The sequence below is a fragment of the Trematomus bernacchii genome, unplaced genomic scaffold (assembly GCF_902827165.1).
Source record: "Trematomus bernacchii unplaced genomic scaffold, fTreBer1.1, whole genome shotgun sequence".
In the NCBI taxonomy this organism is placed as follows: Eukaryota; Metazoa; Chordata; class Actinopteri; order Perciformes; family Nototheniidae; genus Trematomus; species Trematomus bernacchii.
Genome location: NW_022987588.1, coordinates 1,428,221 through 1,443,744, shown reverse-complemented (window position 1 = coordinate 1,443,744; position 15,524 = coordinate 1,428,221). Strand labels below are relative to the sequence as shown.

Genomic DNA, 15,524 nt, shown 5'->3' with positions numbered 1-15,524 from the left:
TGAATCCTTTGTTTAATCTGTGGTCCTCGGTGTGGTCCTCGGTGTGGTCCTCGGATCCTGCTCTGTACGGGCTACAATCGATGAATTTCCTAACAATGTAATTTAGTTTCTTGCTATTACATCATGTGAAAATACATTTATGTGGAAAAGAAGCCGTAAAGATGGCTGTAATTTGGAAAAGGTTAAATCTGATGAAGTACTATTTCTCAAACTGGCTTCGCTCCATGAATGCAGTAAAGTACCTCTCTGACCTTTCCATACAGCAATACTCTTACCCGTATATTCAACTCAAGGTACATAAATATTTCTTTATTTACAGTTCAGAAAAACTCCATTCATATAAAAATAGCAGTGTACCTATGTACAAAGTGCACCTTCTGAATGGATGTGTATCTTAGTGAACGTGGAGAAGATGTGTCAGAATTAACTACTTGACATAAAAGCTGCTTCACACATGGCAGATATTTGTTAGCATAGCAACAGACCTTCCCCAAACGGAATTCAAAGTTGTATCATTCAACAACAAAAATGCATTATTTAATTAAGGTCACTGAATTAAAGTCACAATTTGCTCCACATTTGTTGAGAGACTTAGGACATTCCTAGCATTCCTTATGTCCCTGATCTCCCTTCTTAAATGGGGAGGAAAATAGGAGAAACGCTCCAGCTGTGCTGGATATGAGCTCCCTCAGTTGTGGTTGAATTTAAAGTTGAAGGGTCCAGAGCCAAATGGATTGAAACCCTGATAGCCTTGATGGAAGTGCTGATGGTGAGAACGACCCTGCTGGCTCTCTGGATCCATGGGGTCCTCCCCGTGGTCAAACTTGGTTCTCATCTCTAGAAAAAACACAACATATCAGAACAGACAATTCCACAAAATAAAAAACATATTCATTTTGAATAAGAAATCAATCCTTCTAGGAGTTAGTATTAAAAAAAACGCAGTGTCTACAGCAGTGGTTCTCAACTGGTGGGTCGCGGACCCGTTTCAAGTGGGTCGCGGATGTGTGAGTGAAGACATTTTTTTTTAAAAAGCAAACTTTTATTTTGAAGAACCGATTTTCTAACGCTGTGCATGCAGTAGTCGTTGGACTGGAAGTACCGGAGACCATAAACGATTTTGAAAACTTCTGTCACGTAGTGATTATCTTCTCAATAAAACATCTTTGCTGATGTTTTTTCGAGTCTTCTGGCCAATCAGAATCAAGATTGTTGCCGGAAGTCCCCACGGAAAATAACTTAGCGGTAGAACTATTCTTTATACATCAATGGGAACAACTTCAGATAGAAATGAACACATAATGAAATATGACCCCCGGTTTGATGATTGACAGGTCACAGAACAATGGGAGCCATCTACCCTTACCCACAATTTAAAGTAAGTCACACAGACTATCTCCTCTTTACTCTTCTCTCAGCAAGCTGTCAGAACTAAGTGAAAAACAAACAATGGCATAAAATATTATTAATATGTATGATTTATTTATTTTCTTCTCAGAGTGTACCAGAATGCGTAGTTTGTTAGTATTTCAAAAAATCTCCTGGGGGAGAATCCCCCCAGACCCCCCTGCTGGGGTTGGGTTTTCAGCATGTGTGCCTTTTTATATAGTTCAGCTTTGATTCCATCATCTCATTAAACCTTTTTTAAAAGCATACTTTAGTTCTGTGAAGGGATATATGCACTGTACTTCACTTTTATTAATATTGTATTCTGAAAAGCGTATATTACAGCACGATTTTTTGTTGAATAGATTTGGGTGCTTCAAAATGTTGGGTCGCGATGTATTGACCAAGTAAAAAGTGGGTCCCGAGGCCTAACCAGTTGAGAACCACTGGTCTACAGTATATGCACTTGGGTGAAAATATATACATCACAGGTATTTGGCTAATTCATTACATTACATGTACATGTCATTTGTTAGACGCTTTTATCCAAAGCGACTAACATGCATTCAGTACTGAGGACAATCCCCAAAGGAGCAATTTGGGGTGAAGTGTCTTGCCCAGGGACACAACGACATGCTGACTGCAGTGGGACTCGAACTTGCTATCCCCTGATTCAAAGTCCAGCACTCTATCCACTGAGCCACAGCATGAAATTCCATGCAATTCCATGCAAACCCCATACCCCCCTCCCCTCATCAGAAAATGTCGTATAGCACGGTATAAGGCTACTAAGCGCCAAAGCACGCTCCAAATGTCTTGTCCAAATTTTTGTTGGAGATGTTTTTTCAGAGACAGAGCGTCTTTGGTGTGAAGGATATCAATGAATTAGGGAGGACACATAAAACACAAAATATAGGCCTTTATAATAATTACTATGGATACCTGGATGCATGGCCTGATTTCAGTTGAGTTAAATTCAGGAATTAAGCAAAATTGCAAGCTCACATTACTAATGCCCCATGTGGATTACTGTGATGTGTGATTGCCAATTCTAACTACAAAGAGACATGAGTGCGAACTGTAGTGTTAAGATGCAACCTGTGAATAAACTACAAATATTACATTGTATTTGAGTGAAATTAGGAAATGAATAGTGGTAACATTTCCACACTAGGAGTGCCTATGCTCTTACTTCTTTCTGTAAGATGTTTGAATAAAACTATTTACTGAAAAAATGGATGCTCAGTAAAATAATAAGGGTCTCAAGCTGCTTGAACAGAACAGAAAGTACGTAGCGAGCTGTTCACCGCAGCCCCTCAGAGGCCTGGCATTTACCGGAGACTGACAGCAGAACTTTCCACCGACTCTGCAGAACACACAACTTCTTACCTGGGTCAGTGAGAACCTCTTTGGCCTGAGCGATGTCTATAAACTTCTTCTCAGCCTTCTTCTTTTCTTCTGGTTTATGGAAGTTGTCCGGATGCCACTGTTGTGCCAGTTTCCTGTAGGCTTTGGTGATTTCCTTTTTCTGTGCATTTCTGTGACAATGAGAGAGGGAGGGGCATATTTACTATCAACACAAGCTGGACCTAATAATGCTTGACAAAGAGTTAGGGTTAGAAGGCTTTCTTAAAATGTAATACAAGTTAAATTGTCAATAGTGCCTTTTTTTGCAGAGCAACGGTTGTTATACAGTCCCAAAAGAAAAACAAATACATTTCTGAAGCAGCCTTGCAAAGCAACCCATTTGTCAAAAAAAATGAATAAGAAAAACCCCAATTATTCTTATATTGATACTTCCCTAAAATAATTCCCTGTCTGGAAAACACCTATTTCAAAAGAAATCCAATAACCAAAACTGCAGTGCCCACCTCTTCACTCCCAGGATCTTGTAGTAATCCCTCTTGAGGGACTGTTTGAGAAGTCGCTGAGCTTTCTCCAGGCCTTCTTTTATCTGCCGGTCGTTCTCGCTGTGTTTTGAAGCAGTCTCATAATCCTGAATAGCTGGAAAATAAAAAAGGGAGGACATAATAAGTATTGCTTTCTCCTCCAAAGCAGCTAATGGGAAGTTAAGTACAGTATTACAGTACAGTAGAATGAAACACAGGACCTTTAGACCTCATTGTAGCAAGCATCCATGCTGCTAAAGTGTCTATGAGCAATGCTCAGGGTCATGTTGTGTCTGGTTCATCATCTAATTGAAGGCTCAATCATAATTCTCACAAGAATGTACATGGATCAGCTAACAATAATTGAATTATATTTCAATCTGTGCCTTAATTTCCTCAATTTAGCTGTTGTGACGCGGACATTACTGTGACACAAGTCTATATCTACTTCCTTTTACAAATGATTTTGAATGCTGGCACTGCATTTATGACTTTATGACTAACAGTAACAGTAACACTTTGCAGACTCACCAATAGATGATCTCATCACAGGAGACTTGTGTTTGCATCCCAAGAGAAGGCTAATAGTCTACAGCCATGCTATTAGCTTTGTGAGGCCGCACAGCACACGAGCACAATGCTATGCTGATGTTTGCGGCATGGTAATCATTAGAACTATATAAAAAAACATGTTAATATTTAGCAGGTATGATTCTGATTTTCTCTTAGTTCAGCATACTGATTTTAGTATGTCTAATGATTACCATTCTGCAGAGGTGGGGACTCGAGTCACATGACTTGACTCGAGTCAGACTCAATTCGCATATTTTTTGACTTGAGACTTGCTTGACTAACAATGATAAAAGACTTGACTTTGTATTCATGACTTGAGACTTGACTTAAGCTTGAGACAGATGACTTGAAAGGACTTGTCTTTTTAAAATTAAATATTTGCATTTGTTTTTGTAGTGAGATATTGCATTTAGTTTTTTCGAAAAACGTGATTGGGTGATTATAGCGCCGGGCGCGCAAACCTGGCAACCCACTAGACGGCAGGAGCGTCAGTTAACATGGCACCGGCTAGCGTTACTCCACAAATAGTGAAGTTTGGATTCAAGGATTATGTTGTCGATGACGCTAATAAGAAGAGAACAGCGGTATGCAGGGTCTGCAGCATAAAGATCAGTGACAAGAGAAGAGGAACAAATTAAATGATTTGAAAATGATATCTATGTAGGTGCTGATGCTGTTGGCGGTTCTAGTGTTAACAGAAATTTAAATTAAATATGTGTAATGGCAAATGCCATATATGATTTTCTTACCTGGAATTCTGCCTTTTTGAACAGACTTTTTGACTGAGTCCTAGCTATATTGTCTGCAGTTCTAGGGTTAATATTAATCTAATATGATTGTCATCGGTCTAAATTAGATTTCAAATGATTAACTGTGTATGTAATGAAGATCATAGTGTGGGTTAAATCCATGTTCATAATCACTGTCTTTTAACTGATTTAAATGCGGAAACTGGGCTTATTCATCAGAATTTCGTATGACTTGACTTGACTTGCTTGACCTGAGCAATGACTTGACTTGACTTGCTTGACTCTCACCACAGTGACTTGGGACTTGCTTGATACTTGTAGGTCAAGACTTGAGACTTGCTCATGACTTGCACATGTAGGACTTACTCCCACCTCTGCCATTCTGTCTAAACTAGTGTTTAAGCATGCTAACGTGCTGATGCTAAGCGAGTGTAATGATGACATCGCTAACGGTTTATCCTGTTAACCAACCTTTGCTAATTAGCACTAAACAAAAATCGGAATGTCATCAAATGTAAATGATATCATAAAAAGGTTAGAGAAAATATATTACAGAATGTTGTCAAATTAATCTTAAAGGTCCCCTATTATACTGTTTTTCATCAATATATTATAAGTATTTGGTTAAAAAGAACACAATGGTGCTCTAGAAGGAGATTCAGGTGATAAGGTGTGGGGGGGGGGGGTTACCTTGGTTGGTGATTGGCTCATGGTTACACAAGCCAAACAATCGTTATGACATCATAAAATCAGCTCATTTTCAATGGATCAGGATAAAAAGTGAGCGAATCATTTTTCCTGAAACTTTCAGAATCTCTTTACACTGAGGGGACACATATTTATGTATAAAAGACATGAAAATGTGTATTTTGCATAATAAGTGACCTTTAAGACAAATAACTGCACACGTTTTGCATTGAAGGAGGGTCTTTAAATCCACTGTTGAGGTTTTCTGAGACTGTTGTGATAAAGATGTGATTATCTATAGTAAAGTAAGATATGTACAATCAGCTGTAACTGTCAAGAAAAACATGTACAGTATTAGCCCTGGTTGAAACATATGTTTACTTTTAATAAAACACAAGTGTTGCTAGAATCATTGGTATTATAGACTTGTTCATCTCCACCTAATGAAGCGATATGATCAACGTAGCATTTTCGACCATTATTTGTGTCCTTCGTAAAGCCATCCCTGGAAATCCCTCTTGCTATTAAAGAAACCACTTTCTTCATCCTCACCTTCAGATCATGTTGCTGCAGCTCCAGGCTGTTTGTGTGCGCACGTGTGTGTGTGCTTTGAGGCTTGTTTACCCTGTGAGACGTACTGAGGTGAATTTAACACCCATGGGTTATGACACTTTAAAAGCCCACATGAGGTCTAGGATTCCACCTGCTGATGCGTTCATGCCATGTAACGACAACATGCACAGTGTGTTATTTCTCTACTCTGGGGATGACCGGCCGGGAGTGATGGTGATATAAATGTACGGTGTATTGGACATTTGTGTATGTTTTCTTTTTAAATACGATATGTTAGGCAGTTGCTGTGTCCGCTCATGTAAAATTAATTTATTATTATAAATTATGGAACGCTCTGCCCGCACACCTACGGTCCGCTGACTCTGTACTCTTTTAAATGTCAAATTCCTGTTTGGGCAGGCGTTTGGGTAACTTGTGTGCTTTTATTCTATTTTATTCTATGTTCTTATTGTGTATTGTGTTTTTATTGTGTATTTATTGTGTATTGTTTTTTTTTCACAATGTATTGTGTTTTTAGCACTTCTTCATTCGTATGATATTTTAATGCTTTGTCAAGCAGTTTGTGACTATGTCTGTGAAAAGCGCTTTATAAATGAATTTGACTTACTAAAAGATATGGTAACATAATATGGGATGGATAATGTTGATGCAGTTTACTGATTTGATCAACTAAACTACATTTCAGCTTGTGCCTGCGACGCACATCATGTTAGCTTTGATGATTTAGTAATGTATCATTTATATTCATCGCTATAGAAAATCCATCTACATGGAATAAAAATGTTGCTTTAAAAAAAGCTCCACATCAGACAAGAAAGCCAGAGGGCACAAAGTGCACTCTGGCTGTTCTGTATACACCCAGAGTCTGGCTCTTTCCTCGCCTCTACAAGTTCGCTATTCTGGTGATTCACTCTGTGCCACAATTGTAAAATCACACAAAGTCGTAGTTGAGCACTTATGAACATGTTGCACTCTTCCTGGTTTCATTTGAACTGGGTTATTTTCTTCCCAGATCATGTTAAATTGTGAACAGCAAAACCATTTTAAGATTGAAAAGAGGAGAGCTACTTACCTAAAGTTAGCAGTCCTGCTTGGCTAAATAAAAGAACAGTTAACTAACTCAATGCGTTACATTATGATGAGTTACATCTCCATTTGGTAAAAATAGATGATCTTGCATGATGCGTCTCAACATATTTACTTACATAGGCACTGCGATGTGGGAAGGCTTACACTACATTTCAGACTTTATCGACAGATTAACATAAAATGCAAGCAGGGATGTTGAGGAAACCATATTATGGCTGTTGGCACGGGGGTAGAAGAACATCATGTGGAAATAACGGCATGTCATTGTCACCTGTATGTATATATGCCGTGTGTGTGTGTGTGTGTGTGTGTGTGTGTGCGTGTGTGCGTGTTTTGGCACAGCCACTAATAATATGGCTTGAGGCTTACACCTAATTACATCAATGGGAGAAATGCTCTGACAGATGCTTCTTGTCTTTTTAGGGTTTTTCAGACATAGTAGTTATATGCTAACCAAATTAAATCTGGAAACCCTTTTGAAGACATTTATCACACACATTGATCTACATGTTTTGTTTATTGTTCTTATTTAAATTCAAAGTCAAAGTAGATCTGGTGATGAACAGAGAGATTACGTTAAATGGGGATTTAATTGGATACGAGCTGCCATCCTTTATTTGACTGTATGCTGCCTGACAGCATTATCTTTGGATGTTTACATTAAAATCCCATTTACATTTCCATTTACTTTCACAATGAATTTTTCTGCAGGGTTATAAGGACCCCCTGTGTTAGACTCCTGCCATGACACCCCTGTACAGTGAAGTAGAGTTATTACAACCTATTCGCAGTTAGCTGGCTGACTCGCTGGAACTAATGCTGTCTGATTGAAGCAGCCTTTCATGAAATCCTCCCTTCATAAATGTTATAATCCTTTTGGGTTGAAACGTAATGTATAATGTTTTACTGACAGATGTTCTATTATTTCGTCCGCCCAATTTGTATAATCGGGGAAGACTAAAAAAAGGAAACGGCATTATTATGCATTATGTGAGATCCTCCAAGTGTGGACATTTAACAGATTGACTACATACAGCTACATGTGAAAGGCTCACCTTCTTCATATTGTTCCTCCTGGATGTAGGCCTCGGCTCTGTCTTTCAGCACGTTGACGTTCTCCGGGTCTGATTTGAGGACTTCGCCGCACACTGAGACCGCTCTGCTCGTCTGCTGGCCCTGCACAACACGCCAAGACAACACGCTGGTTAGATGGGTTATTTAAAGAGTGAGGTAATGCGTCTCATGGAAGCAGTAAGGGGTCTTACCTGAGCCAACGCATGACACATGCGCTCCTTGGCAAGGAGAGATAAATGGTGCACGTTGGGCTCGGTCTTCATCACGGCTTCATATTTGCTCACTGCCTCTTCATACCTGAAAGAGCAGGAAGCAGATGGGTCTTTGAACAACGCTGTGTTACACTGTTGATACGGCAACATGGATCAGTGCACCCACAAACATCATGTTATTCGCTGTTTAGTATTCTGAATATAAAATCATATTCATGTCACCTATGACATGACATCTATTCACAATAAGATGGGATTTGCATGCTTGTTTATAAAATCTGAGAATCTGTGCTGAGGGAGAGGAAGCAGTCATTTTGCAGCTGATGCAATACATGGTATTCAGAGATTTGTTTGTATTTACAAGGATATACCATTCCTACACACACACACACACACCTCTGCTCTTGGATGAGTTCCTCTGCAGACCGGATTTGTTTGTTGAGCTTCTTGACCTGCTTGTAATGACTGTAACACTGTTTGTGATCAGGATCAAGCTTCAGGCACTCGCGCACCTCACTGCAAATCAGACGAGAGGAGGAGGGTCATAACAGGCCATTTCTATATTACCTGATGTACGTGCGATATTACCAACTCATAGATAGATAAAAGATACAGTAACTAACACTTAATTGGAAATATAATTCTGCCATGTTTTATTCTTAAAGAAACACTAGTAATAAAGAAGTTATCTCATAATCACACTTTGTTAAATCCTAGCTCTTACTATCCTGGTCACAATGTCTAAGGTGTCACAAATAAAAGAGCAGTCTGCAATTGGGTCTTACTTTAGGGACATCTCATGGTCTCCAAGATTATAGTAGATGATGCTGAGTTTGTAGAAAGCCTGGGTGTTGTCATTCTTTAACTTGGATGCAGCTTTGAGGTCACTGACGGCTTTCCCCATCTCTCCCATTTCAATAAAACACTCTGCTCGCATCTCACGAGAGGTCACATCCCAAACGCAGGTCTGTAACAGGCAGATGATATCTCTTACAAACTACTGTACAACTCTGCAGCAATGATAACACAGACAATGTCATACTTTCCGGAAAGTGACGCTACGCCGACAAGATAGGTATCTTACCTCAATGATAGTGTCAAGCTGGGCGGCAGCTGTCACATAATCCTGGCTGCTGTAGCTCCTGTGAGCCTGAGCCACCAGTCGCTGCATTTCATCTGACTTTGTCAGCTGACTTTTGGCTTCTCCCTCCTCTCGGTCGCTAGGGCTGGAGTTCAGCTGGAATATTGCAAAGCTAGACAATAAATTACCTACTTGTTGTCATGATAACATAACTGAGACAAGTTAGAGTGACTGTGGAAAATTGTATTCAGTCCTTAACAACATATTCCAATTTGAGGTTCTTCCTTTGCTTTGCCACTTCAAAGCATTGCCTATCACAGCATTAGCATCCCTAAACCAAACACCTTATAACCATCCTCATCATAGAGATCATTATATTTATAAGAGCAATCACATCTAACTACATATCCTTTACAATTGAACCTGGGAACCCTTTAAGTTTTTCCTGAATAGCATAGTAAAAAGTGTAATGCCTAAATGTGCATTAAGCTTTGCCAATGATGGGGCCGGCTGAAGGACAGCACTCACCTCTTTCCAAATGCTTTGACATTATATCTGAAAATATTGCCCATGTAAAACTATAAAATCTCGGAATGGCCTCTCCTGAAAATGTGGCTCTTTGCCTTCTGGAGAAGACAGTAAGACAGGACTAACACTTAAGCTTCAGACATATTAACACATTTTAGTTTTTTTAATTATGTTTATCTGTCTGTTCAATAAAAATAAATATAAAGGAAAGGCCCATCACATGCCCTTGGCACAATGTGACACATACATTCACATCCTATTCCCTTATAGAAGATAAACTGAACTTTTGCCTGCACCATTACCTCACCTGAGAATACTGCAGCTTTAAACTGAATCCAAGAAGGAATAGTAGATATAACAAGGGCATGTACAGTATGTCTTCTGGGAGTGTTCTGTGTAAATATGGTGATGCTAAAGGAAAATACATTAGCACGCTCCAGGCTTAATCCTCAGCAAGCACCTTAAAGATCATCCCTGAGGGCCTAAATCAGTGTTCACTGCCAATTTAGTTATAATCCACTTGTTTTTAAATAGCATATAGATGCAAGGTATCCCTTTATACAGTATACAGTAAAGTCTTATGTGGCCTATGTTTTTACTTTCTAGTTTATTTTAAAGACTGTTAAATCCATTCAGCTCTTCAATCTCTGAGGTTTTCAACCTCATAGCACAAGTGTACAATATAGTAAAATAAATAATACAAATAAAGCGTTTACAGTTCATAATACAGAAGTCAACCTCAATATCTTCCACAACAGTACAAATAAAAAAATAAAAAAATTGAATTAACCTTATTTCAAATCGAGTAGAACATATTTTACATTGAGTTTTTATGCTTGAGATTAGTTTCCCTTTAACATCAGGAAACAGTTCAACACTGACACCTCCTGGTGATCTATGCTTTTACACCAAATTGTGACTTCTTAGTGTTGTTGCTGTGGAGTTTAAAGTGGACATTCCTGTACTTACCACTGTCTTAAAGTCCCTCTCTGCTTCATCGAGTCCTCCCTGCTTCAGGAGGAGATTTCCTCTCTGGAGGCGTGCCTGTTAAGATAGGGGGAGGACATGTTTTGCATAAAGTACAGATAGACTTATCACCACAGCTGACATTACTGGCCAGTTTCCCAGCACAGCTGTGTGTCTTAACTATAACATTTGCACATATGTATATTGTAAATGCAAATATACCAGTTTCTTCCAATTGTTTGATTAAACCAATTGCTCGCACAGTTCTGCATTCTGCAGTATGAATTGAAGCTGTGCAACTATGTAAAACATATAATTTCAGACCAACTAAGGTGAAAATAGAAACTTACAGATTTGAAGTCTGGTTTGAGTTCAATAACTCGGCTCAAATCTGGCAGTGCAGACTTTGACTTCCCCATTGCTAGAAACACTGTGGCTCTCCTGTAGTACGCCATGTAGTTCTTGGAGTCTCCGTCTGACATGACATCGAAGAAAACATGGTTTAATCATATTCCCTGTTGTACAAAAATGTTACACCTTTTTTGCGTAAAGAATGTCTGCTACTTACCCACAGCAGCATGGAAATGAGAGAGAGCATCGGCTAGCTGGCCAGCAGCGAGCAGTTTCTTTCCCATCTCCATATGATTGTCCACACTCCCATCCCTGCCACATTTCACTCCTGAAAATAACACACAATACTGATATCCTGCCAGAGGTGGAAGAAGTACTCAGATCTTGTACTTAAGTAAAAGAGTGTAGGACTACCCTCTTACAAGTATAGGTCTTGTAATCAAAATGTTAATCAAGTAAAAGTACAAAAGTATTAGCATGAAAATATATTTAAACTACCACAAGTAAATGTTTTCATTATACAGTACACAATAGCCCATTTCATAATAATATATAGCATATGTTTTGATTATAACTATTGATGCATTCAAATATTATCAAAGCTGGTACAGTAAAGGTGCAGCTAGTTTGCATTCCTTTGAATGTTGCAGGGTAGATTGTGAATTGTACACACTAAAGTCTTATTTAAGTGTTAATTGTATTTCACATCATTAAACAAAATCTGTAAAGTAACTGAAGGTATTAAGGGTATTACATGAATATGTATTGTAGTGGGGTAGAAGTACAGAGTAGCAAAACATTAAATTACTCCGGTACAAGTTTCTCAAAATGTTATTCAAGTACAGTACTTAAATCTACTTAGTTACTTTACACCACTGTATCCTGCAACACAATACGGAGCATATTGCCACAGAGCAGTAAGTACAATACAGTTCTCCATTCTTAATGTATTCATGTTCATTGCCTCTGACATGCGGTACCATTAGCATAAGTCAGTAGCGTTGAGTGACAGAGAGGTTACTTTGACATGTAGGCTAGGTTAAGCTAGCTGTCATACTTTGTGAGTTAACGATAGGTCAGCTTACACAAAGACAATACCATTAACAAGCTAACGTTGCAAAGGTGCAATTGATTGTTCAATCACGTATAGGTTAAACGTTGTTTAACTAATCAGCTAAAAACGACAACAACACAAGTGATAAGCTAGCTCAATGTTAGCCAACTGATATCGATTTTACTAGCTAACGTTACCATTGGGATGACTATAAACAGTTTGAATACAAGCAGGCTGTCTAAACTGTGTTTAAAGTTATATGCTAGTTGCCAAGTAAAGTATAACGTTATTCAGGTCCTTACCTTCATATCTCAGGTCAATCAAAACAAGAACATATGGGATGTAAGTCAGTACTTTGTGAGCAACATGGTCGATGGAAACCATGGTTAGATGTGCATCAGACAGGTCCAATCCCGCTATGTATCACACTTCAGCCGATCTTATTTTAAGTAATGTCTCACTTAATTCTCCACAGTCCCATGTGTTGACTGCTATTGAGCATTGCTTCTCCTTTCCCAGTCACTCACAGTGGGGCAGCAAACGAAAGCGGCCGGTCGTGGGGGACTGTGATTGGCTGGATTGTTTAGAAAGCCCCGCCCACCTCTGTTGGTTCAACTGAGAGGAGCCACGGCAGCACAAGATATGTCATCATTTTGTGTGTGTAATGTATTTGTGTGTGTGTGTGTGTTGGGTTTAGTACATTTGTGGGTCCCACTCAGGATCAGGCAACTGTTGTGGGGACCAATATTGAGTGATGGCGAGATTAAGCCTTATGAAGCTTTGAAGCCAATTGGTTCGCAAAAGGGTTCCCCCATATACTGTAGGGTTCACCTCATGAGGCTTCATTTGAACACAAACCCCCCTCTTAGTCAACGTGTGTAAAACAGGCAGATATGACATCTCAACAGTGTGATCTTTCTTATACCGAGTTCCCAATGAGTAAAGCCTTAGAATAACTCTAAACAAGTTACAACGAACATGAAATCATATTTTCATGTAATCAATTTGTATCAATATTGTACAGGCCATAAGAATATAAAACACCGGAACTTTTTAAAGAACATCCATAAACATTCATCTGTTTTCATTTTGCTAATTATTTATCTGATATCCATTTACTTGTATATAGACTCTTTTTGCACTATTTCTTTTTTATTTGTATTAACTTGCACATCTCAAAACATTCTCTTGCACTATTGTATCTGTTTTATTTGTTTTATGTCCTATATTCATGTTGCGCTGTTGGAGGACCCTGTGACCTACGTTTGTCATTGCCATATCTACACTGTAGCTACTGTGCACATGACAATAAAGCCTTGAATCTTGAAACTTGATATATTCCAGTTAAATTATTGTGATTAAAAAGCCTAAGGAGGCTGGAAAACATTGTGAAGAGGGATTTTTATTCTTTAATAATATTCATAAACTTAACCATGTTATAGCCTCAGAAAGGCTAAACAACATCAAAGAATACATTTATTAACTACATTATTACATTTAGCTGTAGCTTTTATAAACCAAAAAAAGACATAGACCGGTTGTTGAACACGGGACCCTGCGATTGATAGTCAACTGCCTTCCAGCTGATCCACAGCCCATGCTGATCTACCTGAAAACACTGTAGCCTTACTTCACTCTTAGTATACTTTGTCTTAGTTAAAATGTCATGAAAGGACATTTTTGCATTGTAACGGACATGTACTTAAAAGGTAAAATACTATTGTACAGATTATAAACTTGAAGGTAGAAGCTTTTAATGGAAGATAATGTTATAATGTAAGATAATAAGATGTTAATGCAATATGTGGGTGTGACTTTGGTTCAAGGGGCTCAAGGGTGTAAATGGATGTCTTCCAACCTGAGGGTCAGTGGTTCAACTCCCAGCATGCTCTAATATTTTTGTTATTTTACCTACTTGAGCTGCCAGGGAGGAGTTCTTGCAAGTTCTTTAAAAATAAAAGCTCATGCAAACTCTTGTAAAAACGTTTTTAATTGTGGTGTAATGAAATGGAAAAAGGTAGAAAGACATTTAGGCTTGATTCCAGTTTTTCCTAAAGGACATATTCAGATAATCAAGTCCAATTCTAACCCTAATATATGAAAGAGCCCAGCTGGTAACAAATTATGAAATACATCTGTGTGTATTTGGCGCAAGGAGTAAATGGATACCTACCAATGTCGGGGTGGAATGATTATGGAAATAAAGAGGCTGTGGCAATGAAGTGAGATAAATAAAAAAGTTTGGTAAAGTTAGACAGAAACAGAGGCTTAAGTCTGGTTTTATCTTTTAAAGACCTGGAAAGGGTTATTAACGCCTTTGTTACCTCGAGGTTGGACTACTGCAACGCTCTGTACGTGGGTATGGACCAGGCGTCAATTAAACGCCTGCAGCTAGTCCAGAACGCAGTTGCACGTCTACTCACTGGCCACAAAAAGCGTGACCACATCACCCCAATTCTGGCCTCACTGCACTGGCTTCCAATTCGGTTCCGAATTGATTTTAAACTCCTTTTATTTGTTTTTAAAGCACTAAATGGGCTGGCTCCGGCCTATATAGCCGAACTCCTCCAGCGCTACACCCCAGCCAGAGCTTTAAGGTCTGCTGACCAGCTGCTGCTGATAGTGCCCAAGACCAGGCTTAAAACCCGAGGGCACCGAGCCTTCGCAGCAGCTGGCCCTAGGCTCTGGAACACTCTGCCCCTCCATGTGAGGTCGGCCCAGACCCTAGGGGTTTTTAAATCTACTCTTAAAACACACTTCTTCTCCCTGGCCTGTTAGTCAGAGCGGAGCACGACTCCTGACTTTTCCCTGTGTTTTTTATATATCTGTTGTAATTTATTGTCTTTTATTGTGATTGTAGTAATGTGTTTTTATGTGATTGTAGTATTTATTACATGTACAGCACTTTGGCCCGACCAAAAATCGCTTTTAAATGTGCTTTATAAATGTGCTTTATAAATGTGCTTTATAAATAAACTTTGATTTGATAAGTCCAGTTTTTTAATGACATATTCAGGAAACCCAGCTCCACACGTCCTGGTAGCCTTGGGTTTTTCTGAACTTAAACGTCCTGGATTACTCGAACCACGCTCTGAAGCCTCGGCCCAGTACGTAACATCATTACCAATATGCTGGTTAACAATTTAGAGTTTAGATACAGACATTTTTGTAGAGACATCCCTGATGTGCATGGTGGTTCTAATTAAGCATACAGTAGGAGCATAGTATGTGCCATTTAAAAACAGTGTTCAAGTAAATGCACTTCGATACTTTCCATCATGACAATTAATACGAATGATTTCAATTCTGATG

At 38.9% G+C, this 15,524-nt stretch overlaps 1 protein-coding gene across 1 annotated transcript; it reads right to left on the bottom strand.

The window, feature by feature from the left end:
* Nucleotides 1-282: 282 nt before the first annotated feature.
* On the bottom strand, nucleotides 283-12,754 carry dnajc3a (DnaJ (Hsp40) homolog, subfamily C, member 3a). The gene is made up of 12 exons (XM_034128662.1): nucleotides 12,515-12,754; nucleotides 11,376-11,486; nucleotides 11,158-11,282; nucleotides 10,811-10,885; nucleotides 9,317-9,469; nucleotides 9,018-9,199; nucleotides 8,629-8,748; nucleotides 8,212-8,317; nucleotides 8,002-8,122; nucleotides 3,258-3,390; nucleotides 2,776-2,924; nucleotides 283-837 (listed from the first exon to the last, which is right to left on the bottom strand). The coding sequence occupies exons 1-12, from the start codon at nucleotides 12,594-12,596 to the stop codon at nucleotides 689-691; spliced, it is 1,506 nt and encodes a 501-aa protein (XP_033984553.1). The 5' UTR covers nucleotides 12,597-12,754; the 3' UTR covers nucleotides 283-688.
* Nucleotides 12,755-15,524: the final 2,770 nt, after the last annotated feature.

Excerpts from the sequence above, each read along its gene's own strand:
- dnajc3a (XM_034128662.1), bottom strand. The coding sequence starts at position 12,596 with ATGGTTTCCATCGACCATGTTGCTCACAAAGTACTGACTTACATCCCA. Across the intron at positions 9,470-10,810 it reads AGAGGGACTTTAAGACAGTG|CTGAACTCCAGCCCTAGCGA; the intron begins GTAAGTACAGGA and ends GCAATATTCCAG. Across the intron at positions 2,925-3,257 it reads AAGATCCTGGGAGTGAAGAG|AAATGCACAGAAAAAGGAAA; the intron begins GTGGGCACTGCA and ends TCATTGTCACAG.